The sequence below is a fragment of the Falco rusticolus genome, chromosome 2 (assembly GCF_015220075.1).
Source record: "Falco rusticolus isolate bFalRus1 chromosome 2, bFalRus1.pri, whole genome shotgun sequence".
Lineage (NCBI taxonomy): Eukaryota > Metazoa > Chordata > Aves > Falconiformes > Falconidae > Falco > Falco rusticolus.
The window spans coordinates 62,930,204-62,946,558 of NC_051188.1; the positions used below are offsets into that span (position 1 = coordinate 62,930,204).

General features: G+C 39.3%; 1 protein-coding gene across 1 annotated transcript in view; it reads right to left on the reverse strand.

Moving 5' to 3' along the window:
* Nucleotides 1–492: 492 nt before the first annotated feature.
* Nucleotides 493–16,355, reverse strand: part of COL4A1 (collagen type IV alpha 1 chain) — a 124,821-nt gene continuing 108,958 nt past the window's right edge. Inside the window, exons 44-52 of the mRNA XM_037375717.1 lie at nt 14,323–14,395; nt 13,580–13,651; nt 11,461–11,589; nt 9,947–10,045; nt 9,586–9,798; nt 7,900–8,077; nt 4,981–5,095; nt 3,762–3,934; nt 493–2,015 (exon numbers count right to left, since the gene is read on the reverse strand). Coding sequence (XP_037231614.1) covers nt 1,934–2,015; nt 3,762–3,934; nt 4,981–5,095; nt 7,900–8,077; nt 9,586–9,798; nt 9,947–10,045; nt 11,461–11,589; nt 13,580–13,651; nt 14,323–14,395 — 1,134 coding nt within the window. The 3' untranslated portion in view covers nt 493–1,933. The remainder of the gene's footprint in view (nt 2,016–3,761; nt 3,935–4,980; nt 5,096–7,899; nt 8,078–9,585; nt 9,799–9,946; nt 10,046–11,460; nt 11,590–13,579; nt 13,652–14,322; nt 14,396–16,355) is intronic.

Genomic DNA, 16,355 nt, shown 5'->3' on the forward strand with positions numbered 1-16,355 from the left:
ATCTGGCCAGCCAATGTCCTCAATGGTTTTAAGTGAAAGTCAGCAGCGACAGCAGCCACTTCTTTACAAATTTTGGAAAACCACATGCAACATCAACAAATTACGTGCTTTTCCTAAGGAAAAAGATATCACAGCCCATTTCTTCTTCAGACAACCAGAGCCAAGATGCACCTTGCCCATTTACAAGCAAATTTACAAGACATATTTTATTTTTTATCCTGTGTAATTCAGTTCTGATTTGTGCATGAAAAATTCAAGGGAAGAGTGAAAAATACATATAACTTGATCGCTTCCCATGAGCTAAGATGAAGTTAGCAGACTTTTGTAACATGTTCAAATCAAACATACTTCAGGAATGGGCACATAATCCATGTGTTTTTTCTATCAGTAACAGTTCTTACAAAATAACGATAGAGGTGTAAATCGGGTGTCCTGTTTTCCCCTTCTGAAGATGCTTTGTACATCTGAAAGATGTGCAAAACAAAAATAATCTAGGATTGCATCAAGCTTGTGCATTTATTGGTAGCTCATTAAAAATTAATTCATTGCTGTAAAGGAATGCTAATAACAAATTAGTAAAAACTTCTTCTTTTCTTCTGTTTTTTTTTTACACAAATAGTTTTATTACAAACTTGAATTCTTAAGAAATACACATGTAAGAAATTACACAAAGGCCTTGGCATTTGTAAAAATCTTTTGGTATTTCCATGGTAATAGTCTATAAAACACTTTTGGACACAGATGTGCTCAAACAATGGTATTATTGCACAGAAATTCTTTAGAAATATTTCTGAGGCCACTTTGAAGAATCTTTTTGGCACAATATTAACAAAATTAAGGCTTTATACTTTTCAAAATCAAGTCATTCAGTGTGTGAGTAGCATTTAAAACCCTGAAAAATATTAAATACAGAATAAAGACTACAAGCTCAAAGCGGGATTTACTATAATAAACACAAATAGCTATTAACCCGGGTTCAGTCTCTGCAACTTCAGTATTGAAATGGCCTATGTAAAATGAACATTTCACATCATCTTTTGGCATTTAACATCTAATTCATGACACTGAAAAGAAGAAAACTTTTGTAAGCTTCTTTTTGAAATTATAAACTCAGAGCTTGATTTGCCTAATGGTTGATACCTATATAAATTACTAAAATATTTATATATAATTTTTCCTTGACCATCGCTGGATCATTCTTTATTCCACAGGAAAGTTTGTCCTACTGCATAAAGAAGCTGCATAGTACCAACATAGCAGAAACACTTACTTGCCTATTTGGGAAACCAGTTTGGCAATCTCTTCCAGATGTAGACCCATTAAAACCAGTAACGCTGAAGACTACAAACAGAAGCAAAGGTTTGCAGAATGGCACTCTATGTTGTGAAAAGATGGTTACGTGTTGCTTAACCACAGTCTGTAATCCCAAAACTCTTTTTTACATTAGTATTGCTTTGTACAGGAACAATAAGTACATACCCAAGAGTCTGGGATTTCGAGACACCTAGATAACGGTAACAACAAACTTATCTGGGGAAGAAAAATGAATCAAAATATATAATACAAGAATGAGAAAGGGGGGTCAAACAGTATAAGGCAGAACTGCATACCTCCTAGCACCTTTGCATTTTTTCTGGATAAATGCTGACTTTTTATTCTATCAGTGCATTGCATTTATATAAAAAATACATATATTTTGATCAAAAGTGCCATTTGGCATGTCAACATTTGAAGCTTATCTTTGTTGTCTCTTTTCTTCTTCAGCAAGGACAGGGCCAGTAAAGCAGTGTGTGTTAGTTATGCAAGTTCCTAAAAGGCACTTTACTGTTTTCATATTGGACAACAATGAGGTACATATGATATATGTCTAGGCTTCATTGCTGTTAAACGAATAGCACCATATTGTGTGAAATTAGTTGAAATTCAAAAGTCATTATGTTTTTCTCATACAGACTTGACAACGGCTAACATTGGAGCGCAGATCCCCTGCTTTCAAAGTTGAGGGAGTCGGTTTCCTATTAAAAAAAAAAAATAAATGAAAAGACCCATGAACAACTGTTGATACAGTCAGTCCGTTTTCAGGTTTATAATTGACAACGCAAACTTTGCATGCAGCCAAGTGCCTCTTCAAGCTGTGCTGAATCAAGAAGGTGTCTCTTAAGTTCTCCAATGTATAGTCACTTTCAAGTTTGGTCACAAGCTATCACAATCACAAAACCAGTTAGTTTTAAACACTGTCCACTTCCAGTTACTTCAGAATTTAGTTCTGTCACAAGGCCGAACATTTTCCTAACTGGAAGATGCTACCTGTTTAATCAGCAGTTTGAAAACATGCTGGAATTTGGGCAGTAACAAAAATATTAAGAAACTGAAGACATTTCACTGTTCATGGGTTTCTGCTAACTCTTGTGACTTTACAGAAAAAATGGAAAGCTAGCAAAGGAAATTACATGATGTCATACAGAAAGACAAACCAAAATCTTTAATCTCTAACCTATCATAAGCAGTTACTCCTAGCAACTGGCAATAAAGCATTTTCAGAAAACAGTGCGCTTACATTTAGCACTTTTCTTTAAAAAGGATTATGAGTTTAGAGGAAACTGAAGAGTATTTGTCAATTGTGATAGTAGGACAGGTCCCTTGATATGGGATTATTTTATTATTTTGAGATACAGTCTGTAGCCAGAAAAGGATATGAAGCTCACAGATTTCTGGGTAGGACTCAATGAATAAAAACAACTGTAGTGGTGACTCCTCTAAATTTTCCTCTGACCAGCTTTCCTCTTTCCTAGGGAGCCAATGCTTAACCCCAGCACTGACAAATGGGCTCTTTAAGCAGTAGCTTTTCTGGTTGATGAGATTATCACAACTCCACTGATAATCAGTGCTGGTGCTCAATTTTTCTACCTACTCAGTTGACAATTCTCTCATAGACAAACAGTCCAAAGTGGTTAAACAATCTGACTGAGACAGGCTAAGGAGCATTCACAGATGTAGAAGACATGAAGAGATGAAGGGTATCAGATGAAGGGTACCAGAAGCAGCAGCATGGACTGTAGTGAAGAAGATGTTTGCCTGCACTCTAGAGGAATGTCTGCTAATCAGGCAAGCTATGCAGACCTGGGAACTGGTCTATATGCTAACAGATCAATAAAATTTGTATGGAGCAGATTAGACTGTGTTGAAAAATACTTATGTGCAGGAGACCAGAAAAAAGCCTACTACCACTTAATTCCTCAAATTAGAACATCGGCAGGACTGAAGAAATGTCTAAGGCCTCTGCCTTCAACTGCATTTTATTCCGACATTACTTCCTCTTACATTAGGAAAAGGTAAATAATTGTTCAGCTCACTTAGTTCAACACCTGCACTAATTTCCAGTGGTTCTATTATGTGTTAACACCCACTAGAGGGGAATGTAATATTCTAACTTAATTTCAGCCAGTATGTCAGCCTATCCCAGTTACCACTCGGTGAATACAAACATAATGGAAATGCAAACACCGTTAGATTATTCTGAAAAGCAAAATGCTAGGTACAAATGACACATTGTAAACACTAATGGAAGATACATTCATTAATTCCCCCAAAAGCTATTATGATTTTTTTCTTTTTGTTACAAAAATCATTACCTGCGTATACTAACCAGGCTGGGGCACAGCCAATACTTGAACCATGTATTACCTTCAAACAATACTTCTCTTATTCAGTGACAACCCTTGACTAAGTCTCAAATACCGATAAATAAATCAAGGACTTACTTGAACATCTCGTTCCTCTCTATAGTGGCAAGCCAGAAGCTGTAAGCATTTGCATAATAATTGCAGGTGCCCCGGCCATGGCATTCAATGAAGGGAGCGCTTCGAAACTCCTCTAGGCAGGAACCAGGAGACGCCAGGGCTTGGCCAGAGCCCTCCGCACCAGCACTGGTGTGCTAGAAAAATGCAAAAGTATCAGTCAGAGAGGGATTCTTTACCTCTTCTGCTACAACACCTATTAACTCTCTTGCACAGGTATTTCTTCACATGCCTCTCCTTGTTCTCTGTTGCGTCTGTCTGCTGTTTTGTCCCTCAGCTCAAGGAAGAGCAAGAAGGTAGAGCTGAAGGGCTTGAGGTGGCACTGGGTTCTCTTGCTTAACTGCAGCACAATTCACCAGCAACATCAACTTCAGAGGCAGCTTTATGTACAGAAATCCTTCAGGACTGACAGTAGAACCCAAGAACTCCATATAGCACTCTATGCTAGCAACAGACCAGGGCCAGCTCTCCAACCCAGAAGACATACAGACGGGTAGGGTTTATACTGAATAGCTTAACACAGTTCCTGCCCCACATCACAGTGGCCTCTCTCCCACTGCGGAGTGCTAACAGCTTTGGATCCATGCTGTTTCTCAGATCATGTCCAGACCTTGCCTGGGAGAGTGTCTGTTGATATAGGTGGTGAGCATGACAAGAAGCATGCTAACAACTGAACAATATGGAAGACTACAGAGTGGCTCTTCCAAGCCACTCCTTGGCCCTATTTGCTTTGCTAGTATAGATACAGCTGAAAAAACTGGATAAAAGGACAAAAATGCCATTTGAAAACTGAAGGCTTATTCATCAAAAAATGGGAAGTGGATAGGCACTGATATGCTACAACTCTAAGAAGCTACTGCAAGGCTGCAACATAGATGTACAAAGACAATGGAAAATTATGCTTGCTTCCTCATTTATTCAGCCCTCGGATCCTGTGCTGGAGCTGCAAACAAGAAAGCAAGCTGTGTGCATTTCCCCAAAAGTGAACACCTAATTGCTATATTGCATTATTCTCATTTAGCAATTAGCCAGAATCTTAAGTCACCAGAAAGGGTAGAGGTCTAATGCCCTTCTAAGACCTGAAGCGACCTAGTCAGATATTAACTTTCCCAGAGCAGGAGTGCAGATCAGACACTCGAAAGAAGTGGTTTTGTCAGCTCAGAATATGCCCCAGTACACTTACCATGACAAAGGAGTAACCAATCCAAAGTGAACTCCAGCCTTCAGGACACGGTGGTATTTGAATTGTTTGACTGTGAACAGCTATTACCATAGCAGGAGCTTCACACACAGAGCATCTAGAAATACCAAGACACAAATGAGCTACACACACTTGAGGATTAGTATTTCCTTTTTCAGAAGTTATTTTAAGGAATCTTGAATCAGAAAATGTCACTTTCAAAACCAAAGGGAAATCAAAACATTTCATTTAGAAAAACAAACAACTGGTTCTTTTCTTTTTTCTTTTTTTTTTTTTTTTTCCTTCTCATTTGCTTAGGGACAGCTTGACTATTAAGTCTTATTCCTATTAGCTTTTCTATGAGCAAAGAACAAGAGATATCTTATTTGAATTCAAATATATTTGTCTTTTCCTAGTCCCATTTGTACTGTAGTTTCTAAAAGTGCTCAATGTCATGAACATGAAAGGCAAATAGCCAAACATTGTAACTCAGCAAGTATCACTTAAAAGTGGTCTGCTGTGACGAGAGACAAGTAACAGCAATTCATCATCCTAAACATAGCCCTGAGTGACTTCCAGAGAGAAAGCCATCTCTCTGGAAAATGTCTTACAAAGGTAATCACTGCTAATCTAATCTAATGCAGACTCTGCCTCATGCATTTTCCTTAAAAGTGGCTTTTATTTACATTTGTGGTCTTCATCTCCAGTAAGAGATTTCTCGCGAAATAACTTCAACAATGGACTTGAAAGCTACTCTTCAGAAAGCTATGCAGCACCAGTTCTTTTACTTTAGATAAATCCATTGTGTCTCAGAACTGCTAGGTTACCGAATAATCCAATGACCTATCGTGCCTTCACAGGAGAATCATAAAAAAATGTTAAGTTGGGCTGGAAATTTTAATACGGGAGCTGGTAATAAGGAATTTGATAGATATAATCCATTTTTCCTTGTAAAACTCCTAAATTGGCTACTGCAGTTAGCAATGATGAAAAAGACTCGAAACAGATACTTAGAACTAAACAGTCTGATTCTTGTTATCAGAGCGGTGAAAAGAATCAAGTGCAAAATGGATTAAGGTGGATTCTGGAAAATGCACAGAAGCAAAGGAGTTCAGAATGAAAGCCTTCTATTTCTGACTTGTGAGGACTGCTGTCATACCTACTGCCTTCATCTTTAGTGCAGAAGCAAGACAGTTATTTTAAGAAACACATCAATGAAAGAGTAAGTTAAAAGAAGAATGTAAAGCTGTCTCTATTCTTGGAGCTCTGCTTTGCTTCAAGAGATTTCTGGTATTTCAGTGGAAGGCCTTACATGAAAAGAAATCCCATGACCCAAGGCAGCAAGTGACACTTCTACACCTTTTCAACTTTTGGACAGGGAAAACACTTGGTTTAAAAGCCTTGACTGATAAAATAAATTGAAAGAATAGTCTTCTCGGATCCTTTGCTGGTTTAAAAAATGTGTATTACAATTATCTCACTCTCTTCTACGGCTAAAAGGAGAAAAACCCATGCACACATACACACATATATGTGTGTGTATATACATATATATATATACACCCATATACATTTTTATGGTGCAAAAGCTCATCTATATGCATAAGATAAAGCAAAATGTTGGTGGGTACCTCCCTGAGCAAGAGTTTCAAAAGTGCTTGTTAAAGGTTATTTTGGGTGCTTGATCAGCTATGGCATAAGAGGAATATGAATTTCAGAGGTTGGTCATTTGAATTTTTCTGAAAGTCAAGCCCCTTCCACTCACATCTAATGAACAATCAAAAACGTCACATAAAAACTATAGCCTCTCTTGAGAATCTTGCCCTCAATCTGCCCACTCATTTTCAAGGCATATAAATTTCTATGGCACTAAACAAAAAATACAGCAGAGAGTACAACTGCAGACACAAGATGGATTCTGTTATGCGGAATAAATACTGAACGTTTTGCAGCAATGCCAAATAGCTTTTTGAACATACCAAGATGTCAAGACTACAACCCACTGATGATTTGAATTGTCCTTTCTCTCAGAGGGTATATACAAACCTGAGAAAATAATAACAGCAATCTTCACTCCTATTTACTTTACATGGCAGGAAGGGTGATCAGCAAGAGCCGATACTGATCAGAAGCAGTGATAGGAATCATAGTAATGCCTATATCTAATCATTATCATCTAAATTATAAGTTTAAGATTCCCTCACCAGTGATGCTGTTCACCACACTCTTGTTCATACCTCTGCCTTCAGCACTGGGCGTATTATGACAGGTTAGTTTTTGTTAATGGCCTTAAAATCTAAAATGGACCAAAAGTTCAATATGTTGAATTGATGGCAGAACAGTCATGTTTGACACAAGTGCCACACTTTATGCTAGCTGAGAATCTAGAATTATTAAAAAATAGATGACTGATTTTGCAACCATTTCCTTTAATTCAGACAATAATGGCTGTATTCAAGTAGTATGACCAAAACAATGGAAGAAACCTAGCAATCTACTGTATGATAATGCAACCATTTTCAAGCACAAAGAAACCAAGCCCTAAAGAGCTCCTAGCTATGGCTAGTCAAAAACGGAAGTGTTTTAGATAAGAATTGTGAATAAATTCAAAACTTTTTCTCCTTCAAAGTACATTATAGCTTTTGCAAAACATAATTTCAAAGTAGCTCTTTTCATTTCAATTAGACTCAAAATAGACTACTCATTTGTTTGGGTTTCCCCCAGATGGATTTATTTTTTATCAAAGTCTAAACTGAACCATTTCATCAAAGGATCTCAAACTTTAAATTTTTAAATTTAAAGGCAGGAAATAAAAATATACAGATTAAAAGCCTTCTTAAAAAAAAAAAAAAAGAAAAAAGCACCATATGCACTTTTCACAGGCTTCTTCATTTTACAAACACAGCAAAATTGAAACCGTACCTGCTGATGAATGGTCTAATATTATCACCAGTGATCGGAGCCATACTCATCGGCATGGGTTCAGGAGTGGACAGCCAGTAGGAATAGTCATTCCTCGATGCAAAGTTACATACGTTGTTGATATTGCAGAATAAGAAAGGCATGGTACTAAATTTACGAAGACAGCTTCCTGCTGTGCCTGAAATGTTAAGTGAAAGGTTATTTGTTAACCCATTTTTATTAAACCATTGCCAACCTCCAAACAAATATTTCCAGGAGCTGCTAAAAAGCAGATGACACTCACTCTGGAAGGCCCAGCTCTCCCAAAGTGACTTCTCTTAGCTCCGTAAGGAAGGAACAGGGCAAGGCAAGGGGTAGCCCCATCTTGCCCATAGAATTATGGAATAATTTAGACTGGAATAGACCTCTAGAGGTCATCTGTCCTAACCCCTTGCCAGTTAGATCAGCTTGCTTGGGTCCATAGCCAGTTGAGTTTTGAGTATCTCCAAAGACAGATTCAACAACCTCTCTGGGGTCCCACTCCAGTGTTTGAGCATTAGCATGGTTAAAAAAGCTTTTCTTTTTGTTTCATTGGAATAGATCTCATACTTTGTGTTCATTTCTTCTTCTGTCACTGAGCCCCTCTGAGAAGGGTTTGGCTCCATCTTCTCTATCCTATGTGCAGACAGCAACAAAGGCTTCTCCCTAAATTTCTGTTGAGGCTGAGCAAACGCAGCTCCATCAGGTTATCCAGACCTCACGAGCCATCTTAGTAGATAGCTGTTGTATTCACTGTGGTACATCACAGTTTCCCTTTCTCTGGGAGGCCCAAGCCTGGGCACAATTTACCAGATGTGACTTCACAGTGGCCAAACAGCGGGGAAGAATCACTTCCATCTGCTGTTTGCACATTTGCCAACAGAGGCCAGTAGGCTGGGCAGTGGGGAATGGGGTAGCTGTTTCAAGGGCACACTGCTAATTCATGTTCAGTGTTGTGCACCAGGGCTCCCAGATCCTTTTCTGCAAAGCAGCTTTCTAGCAGTCTTTACTGCTGCTACTGGAAATAGCGCTCCACCCTTAGTCTGTTCTGTTGCATGACTTTATTTCATTCTAGGTGTACTCCTCTGCATTTGCCTTCACTGAACTTCAGGTTCTTCTCAGTCCTTTTCTCCAGCTTGGCCAAGTCCCTCTGAATGGCAGCTGCGTTCACTAGTGAATCAACCATCCCTTCCAGTTTGGCATTACCCACAGCCTTGCTGAGAGTGCACTCTATCCCATCATCCAAGTCATAAATAAATTCATTAAATAGTATTGACCCAGTACTAATTCCTGAGTGACATCACTAATCAACAACCACCACTCAGACTTTGTACATCTGATCACATCTCTCTGAGCTTGATGGACGCACCAATTTCCCACTCACCTTATCATCTACTTAGGCAGTCCATAACTTGCTACTATGACTACAAAGGTACTATGGATGGACCATGTCAAAGGCTTTGATAAAAACTTTCTTAAATAAAAACTAAACGGACACAGTTTCCACTATACACCAAACCATTATTTGTACCAGCCTAAAAGGTTGTATTTGTACCAACCAGCTAGCCAAGAATAATTACACAGGTTTGTTCAATACAGTTCTACAAATGAAAGAAACATTTGGTTTGTAATGAGTTCTATTTGAATTCTAATTTGGTCTCTGCTTACCCAGATCTTGGCCATGTGCTCTTTCATTCCCTTGTACATAAAGTAAGGAGTAGCCATGGTAAATCAGCCTTGTTCCAAATGGACACGATGGTTCTTCGGTGGTTTGACTGTGTCTAGTAACAAGGAAGCCATGAGCAACAGATGGTGCACCTGGTGGGCCCATAGCCCCAGGCAAACCTTCAGGGCCAGGTGGACCAGGGAATCCTCTGGGCCCTACAATACAGAGAGGTTTTTTTCATCTCTACAAACAGCAGTACTCTGCCTACATAACTAAAGAAGTGAAAATAGATATATTGACACCTGATCTCCTATGTTAATTTTCTATGAAAGAACCAGGTCTTTGAAGAACTCATGGGCTTACCTGGGGGACCATAAGGACCAGCTTCTCCTTTTTGCCCAGGTTTACCATCAAACCCTGGACTACCAGGTGGTCCAGGTACACCTGAAGGTCCTGTCACCCCTGTTGAAAAGCAAGGACTAGTTATTACCGGATAATACCTCATGTTAGCTCTGACTTACTGGCTTTTAATACAGTACAGCACAGGCACACCTCAGCATAAGCTAAATTCATGCAGATTCAGTGTGTATATTTCAATATCTAAAGCACATACATGGGTTACTGCAAGTCAAGTGATTATAGTAGAGAACAAAGAAGTAAGCAGAAGGCGTACTTCTAAAATAACTAGTATTTGTCTGGACTATGAAAAGGAAAGGCAGCAATCTCCTCCCTCTCTGCTTATCATATGACTCAATCAAAAACAGACCACAAAAAGTAAGGTCATGAACAGTGGGAAAATCAGCATTCTCCTAGCTGCTTCCCAAACAGGTTTTCAGACATATGCTATGTCTTCCTTTTATCAATTTCTAGGGATGCTTTGAGTCTGATTGTATTTATACTGAGTACATAAACTCAGCAACTCTGACTTTGGGAAAAAGAAGTTAACACCATATCATATCCTGTGGCATATCCGAAGCTTCAGATTGTCACAGCTGTCCTTTTCCTGATCTCTCAGAAAGCAATACTGTGTTCATGTATTGAACTGACTGCTAGAAAACAGCAACATATCCCATACAAGCAAACCAATGCTGTGTTCAGTTGCTGAGATTATTTCACAGCTATATGCTAATGGTTAGCAGCTGCAGAATTGCAACCCCACCTTCAAAAGCAAACTTCCGTATCAATTACTTCAATTATATTCCACCATAATACCCCATCATCTTCTCATAAAACAATCAGGAACAAAGCTTTCCCTTAGAATATTAATAGCTTAAGAATACCTCTGAGCTCCCACTCTCCATGTGCTGTCATTGTGAAGGACATGTGTCCTTGTGCCAGCATTCTATTTGTCTTACTTTTTGCTCCATTCCCTTATTCCCTAATGTGTTAATTTTTTTTAGTTCACATTTTCTTTCTAAAAATTGCAATATCTGGACTAAGAGATGAAATCTAGGACTGTGGAACAAGCTTCCCGAGGAAGCACTTTCCACTCCAAGGTTAAGGTGTTTTTCCTCATGCTTGTCTTCTCCCAGACACACACAGTAATTAAGTTTGGATTCAACACTGAAAAAAGAAGGTACCTCAACAAATACATTCTGGGGAAAGGATGAGCACTGTGTTGCAGTCATTCTGCTTAAAGTTAATCTCAGATACTGATGACTGCAGAGTGAGAGCATATAAAAAAAGTACTAGGAAGGCATCTATTTCTGGGACTCCTCTGGATGAGCTTCAAAAAGGACTCTCTTCCTCATCACAATTTAAGTGGCTATTAAAAGCTGGATAATATTATACAAAAAATCTTCCAATGTCTAGCCTACCATTGGCCTCTTTTTACATTACTTAAAATGGATTTGTACTGGTAAGTTAGAAAGTCTCACCTTGCTGTCCTTTGGGACCTGGAAGTCCTGGGAAACCTTTGAGACCAACTGGTCCTACAGGGCCAGGTAAGCCAGGATCCCCTTTAACAAGCTGAAAAGCACCTGGTGGGCCTGGTGGGCCTTGTAAACCTGCCAATGTTAACAGAGGAAGTCAGCATGTATGTAGTATTGCACAATAAGGAAGCGAGAAAACAGTGTTACTTTGTATTGCCATTTATGTAGTTGGAGAACAGAGCCTATACCTACAAGTCATCAATGTGTCCAGGACTTCTCATGTGCACTGAGTAGAGCCATACCTGTTAAGAAGCCAAACCTGAAGTTGTCTGAGGGTAGAAGACAATGGGGTTCAAGGGACAATGGGGGAAACAGCCTGAGCTGGGCCTCTGCCACTTAGAAACTTTAGGTAACACCTAAGTAGCTGCACAGGCTGCTGCTGAAAACCATATTGCTACCTCCCACATTCTCATCTCTCCCCAGACAGAACAGAGCAGCCCCACAGATGTAGCTCTGACCAGAAGCAATGCAACCAGCGCGGGCAAACAGGGAGTGCCATCTCTTGGGGGTGGCATTGGCAGTTTGCGCAGCGGTTTGCTCAGAAGAGCTGCACACTGCCCGTCACTGGGCGGCTGCCTGCTTTGCTCGCCGGCAGGCTGAGGCTGCAGCCCCGACAGTCACACCAACCAACTGATGGCTCTGCAAGCCAACCCAGAGGTCTCCATGGAATTATTATTAGAAGGATGACATCTTTCAAAAGAATTACCATTCTTAAAGTGGACTCTTTTTCTAAGAACTGTAAGGAGATTGTGACCGGCTGAAAGAAAATGGTGTCCAACACTGCAACTACAAGGCTATGGCCAAAACCCAAACAGAAGCACTACAGACTATCTACGCTGATATCTCCACCCAAACAGACCTCCCAAGGACTGAAATAGCTGTCCAGACCTTAGGCTGCATGGGGTTCCCTCAGCAAGGTTGCGGGTGACCCCAGTTGCATGGTGTAGTTAATACGCTAGAGGGAAGGGATGCCATCCAGAGGGACCTTGACATGCTTGAGAAGTGGGCTAATGTGAACCTTACGAAGTTCCACAACACCAAGTGCGAGGTCCTGCACCTGTGTTGGGGGAATCCCCAATATCAGTACAGACTGGGGGATGAATGGATTGAAAGCAGCCCTGAGAAGGATTTGGGGATACAGGTAGACAAAAAATTGGGTATCAGCCATCAATGTGTGCTCTCAGGCCAGAAAGACGACTGTATTCTAGGCTACATGAAAATAAGCACGGCCAGCAAGTGGAGGGAGGTGATTCTCCCCCTCTAGTCTGCTCTCATGAGACCCCACCTGGAGTACTGTATGCAGCTCTGGGGTCCTCAGTACAAGAAAGACAAAGACCTGATGGAGGAGGTCCAGAGGAGAGCCATGAAAATGGAAAATGGTCAGAGGCCTGAACACCTCTCCTGTAAAGAAAGGCTGAGAGAGTTGGACTTGCTCAGCCTGGAGAAGAGAATGCTCTGGGGAGACTTTATTGCGGCCTTTCAATACATAAAGGGGGCTTATAAGCAAGATAGAGAGAGACTTCTTACCAGGGTTTGGAGTGACAGGGCAAAGGGCAATGATTTTAAACATAAAAAGGGTAGAATTAGCTTGGACTTAAGGAATAATGTGTTTTTTTTTTACAGTGAGGGTGGTGAGACACTGGGACAGAGAATTTGTGGATGCCCCATCACTTGAAATCTTCAAGGTTAGGTTGGATGGGGTTTTGAGCAACCTGATGTAGTGAAAGATATCCCTGCCCATGGCAGGGGGATTGGACTAGATGATCTCTAAAGGTCTCTTCCAGCCCAAACCATTCTATGATTCTATGGTTCTAGGACACCAATTAAAGATTCTAATAATAACAAAACCTCAGTATTGATTTTTCAGAGCAGGCGATAAATACATTCACTTTCTATGCAATACTTCAATCTAATCTGACCATTCAGATGCTGATATCATGATATCTGGTTTCATATTCTACCTGTTTGCGTTGAATAAAAGGGGGAGGGAGATACCCATTAATTAGTTACAAATGACCATTTTAACAACAACATCTGGGAAAAAAAGCAAGGCTTTATATTGTACCTTTAGATCCAGGAAGACCTTGGTCACCTCGCTCACCCTTAAGGCCTGGGAAGCCAGGAGATCCTTTTGGACCTGGAGTCAAAGGAAATATTTACATAAAAATTAATTGATTTGGAAGGATATGTGCAGAATAATCATGTATGACCCCATGATCAGGTAAGGGCCATGACTTTATTCACACAAGTACTTTTTACCTGTTTGCCAGAACAAGATAAAAACAACAGCACTAAGCCACCAAAGAAATGAAGACTGGAAACAGACTTATCTTACTTTAGTTAATAATATATTTCTCGAAATTACAAGAATTAGTTTTTTTATTAATAAACATTTTTTATACAGGTGGTGTTTTCATGTATGTGATGGTGACAGTAGCAGCAATATGGTCAGCAATGGAGACATACTAAGACTGGATTTTCCCAAATACAGCTGTAACATTTGCCTCTCCAATTCTCAAGAAAATCTTGAAGATTCTTAACTGGTAATGTCTAAACCATTGATTTTACATCCACCTTTTAAAGCAAGTGCACACTTGAAAGTAGCAAAGCAAGACAACAGGCAAAAGGCAAAAAACCTCGAGAAAAATCTCAATGCTTTTGTGTGCTTTTTGATGCAGCTTTCAGTGTCCTGTTTCAATAATTTGTAACATAGAGTCAACATTCTTTAAGCATCTTCTTTGAGAGAGGAAGGATATGAAAGAGACATCTTTGCATACTTCTTAGGAATATGGTAAATTTTCTTCTCACCTGGAATACCTGGAACTCCTGGAGGTCCCAGATCACCCTTAGGACCAGTATCTCCTGGTGAACCAGGACTACCCTGTATAAAAGAAAATGTGAAGTATAGTTATCTTACACTATTATGATACAACTCACAAATAGGCTGTGTATTTCTTAAAAACCTATGAAAAAAAATTAAAATGAGAGAAAAGCCATAAAGTTTAAGGAATGGTTACTCTCTACCATGATTAGATAAGAAACTTCTCTTACAAGAACAAGCATAACACCTTATTCTTACTCAACTATTTATTGCTTTACAAAGATACTATAATAGAATAAGGTCTCACTAACAGTATAGCTAATTAAAAGTATAGCCATAGACCACGCTGTTATGAAAACCATCACTAAGCAGAAATCTAAGCAAATAATAATTTCAGTGCAGACCCAGCAGACGGTGGCTACTTAGATAATCAAATGGGGTAACTCTAGACCACAGTAGACTTGAAAACTTCTACATTCGCATATGGAATGAAATCAAATGTGCTCAACAATTTATAATTTTCTGAAGATTTTTACTTTTCAACAGGGCTAAAATACTCAAGGATTTAAACGCTTCAAACACAACATGAACTCCTCCTTCTGCCTTCACTATTATAAACTGCTCCCCTGAAATTAATGGTCACAAGTTCATTGTAGCCTCACTTCAAGGAAAAACAAGCCCACTTTTCAAAAGACGCTGTGAATAGTCATTCAAAGGACTGCCAATTTTCTGTTCTTTTGTCTGTTGCAGATCATCTGCAAAAAGCTTGTTAAGTATAGTTTAGAGATTTGCCCTGGCTTAAGGAATATGGCAGTGATAGTCCCCAGTATAATAAAATGTGGAACACAGGTGGAGGAAAGAAACAAAACCCCTTTGCTAATTAACGTGTTGAGCAGAGGCGGGAGATGTGAATCCAGTACTCAATGCAAAATAATACTAGTGGTAGGATTAATCTTATCATATTTGCAGAGCAACAGAATAGATACACACAGAACTGATTTTTCATTTGACATAAGTTAGATGTTTATATGAAGGTGAGAAGAATGGCTCCCTACAAACGTCTGATTCTTTCCACTGACTATAAAGGGAGAAGAGATGACTAGTTCAAAAATGGATGTCAGCAGTGAGGCTTCCAAAGTTAAACAAAAGAAGCGCTGCCCTCGGAGTGGTAAGGGAGGCATTAATGAAGTAAGGTTCCCTGGTTTCCTTCAGTCATATAGTCACAGTATGCAGAACTGTTTAAAGAAACGGCCATCTTTTTGTATCATGATGTGAACTCCTGTAACACATAACAGGAGGGTTAACATTCATTCAGAAGACAGTCACATGTCAGATGACCTCTTTAAAAGAGGCTTTTTAAAATATTTTTAGGTTATAATTATAAAACAGAAGTATTCATAAGAAGAGTTTCATGGAAGCTTTCCATCAAAATACTTTTTCCACAACAGTATGCAGTTTCTTAAACTTTTTTTTTTTTCTTCCTCATCAGATATAGCTTGGCAAACAATGTTTTGCTTTGGTTCTTTTCCAAACAAAACAAAACTATTTCGGTTTGTGAAAATGAAAATGGTTCTTTTCTCATTTCAATGTTAAAATGCACAGAAAAACCCATTTGTGTTTCACAGTCTAATCTCCTCATTCACTTCTTTTGGATATGATTTTTGGACAGGCTGTGTCACCCATCTTGTAACAAAATCTTCTTTCTGATATAGGTTACCATATACCTGGCAACCTCTATGAGCAATTGAGCCGTAATCAGGGCAGGAGCCTGTCACAATGGGGAGGATAAAGACATTAGAAACCCATCTTAGTATGTGCCACCAGAAATCTATTGAAATAACTCTCACTGGAGCATTTCACACTGAGTTAACAACCCAATACCATGTATTGTGGCTTAAGGCACAGAATCAAAATCCTTTGGCATCTCCCATTCTTGATAAACAAACAGTCTTGGACTGGAATATCAGCCTGTAAAGAGCTTTAGAATTTCCTGGGATATAGAAATTTAGCACTATGCAGA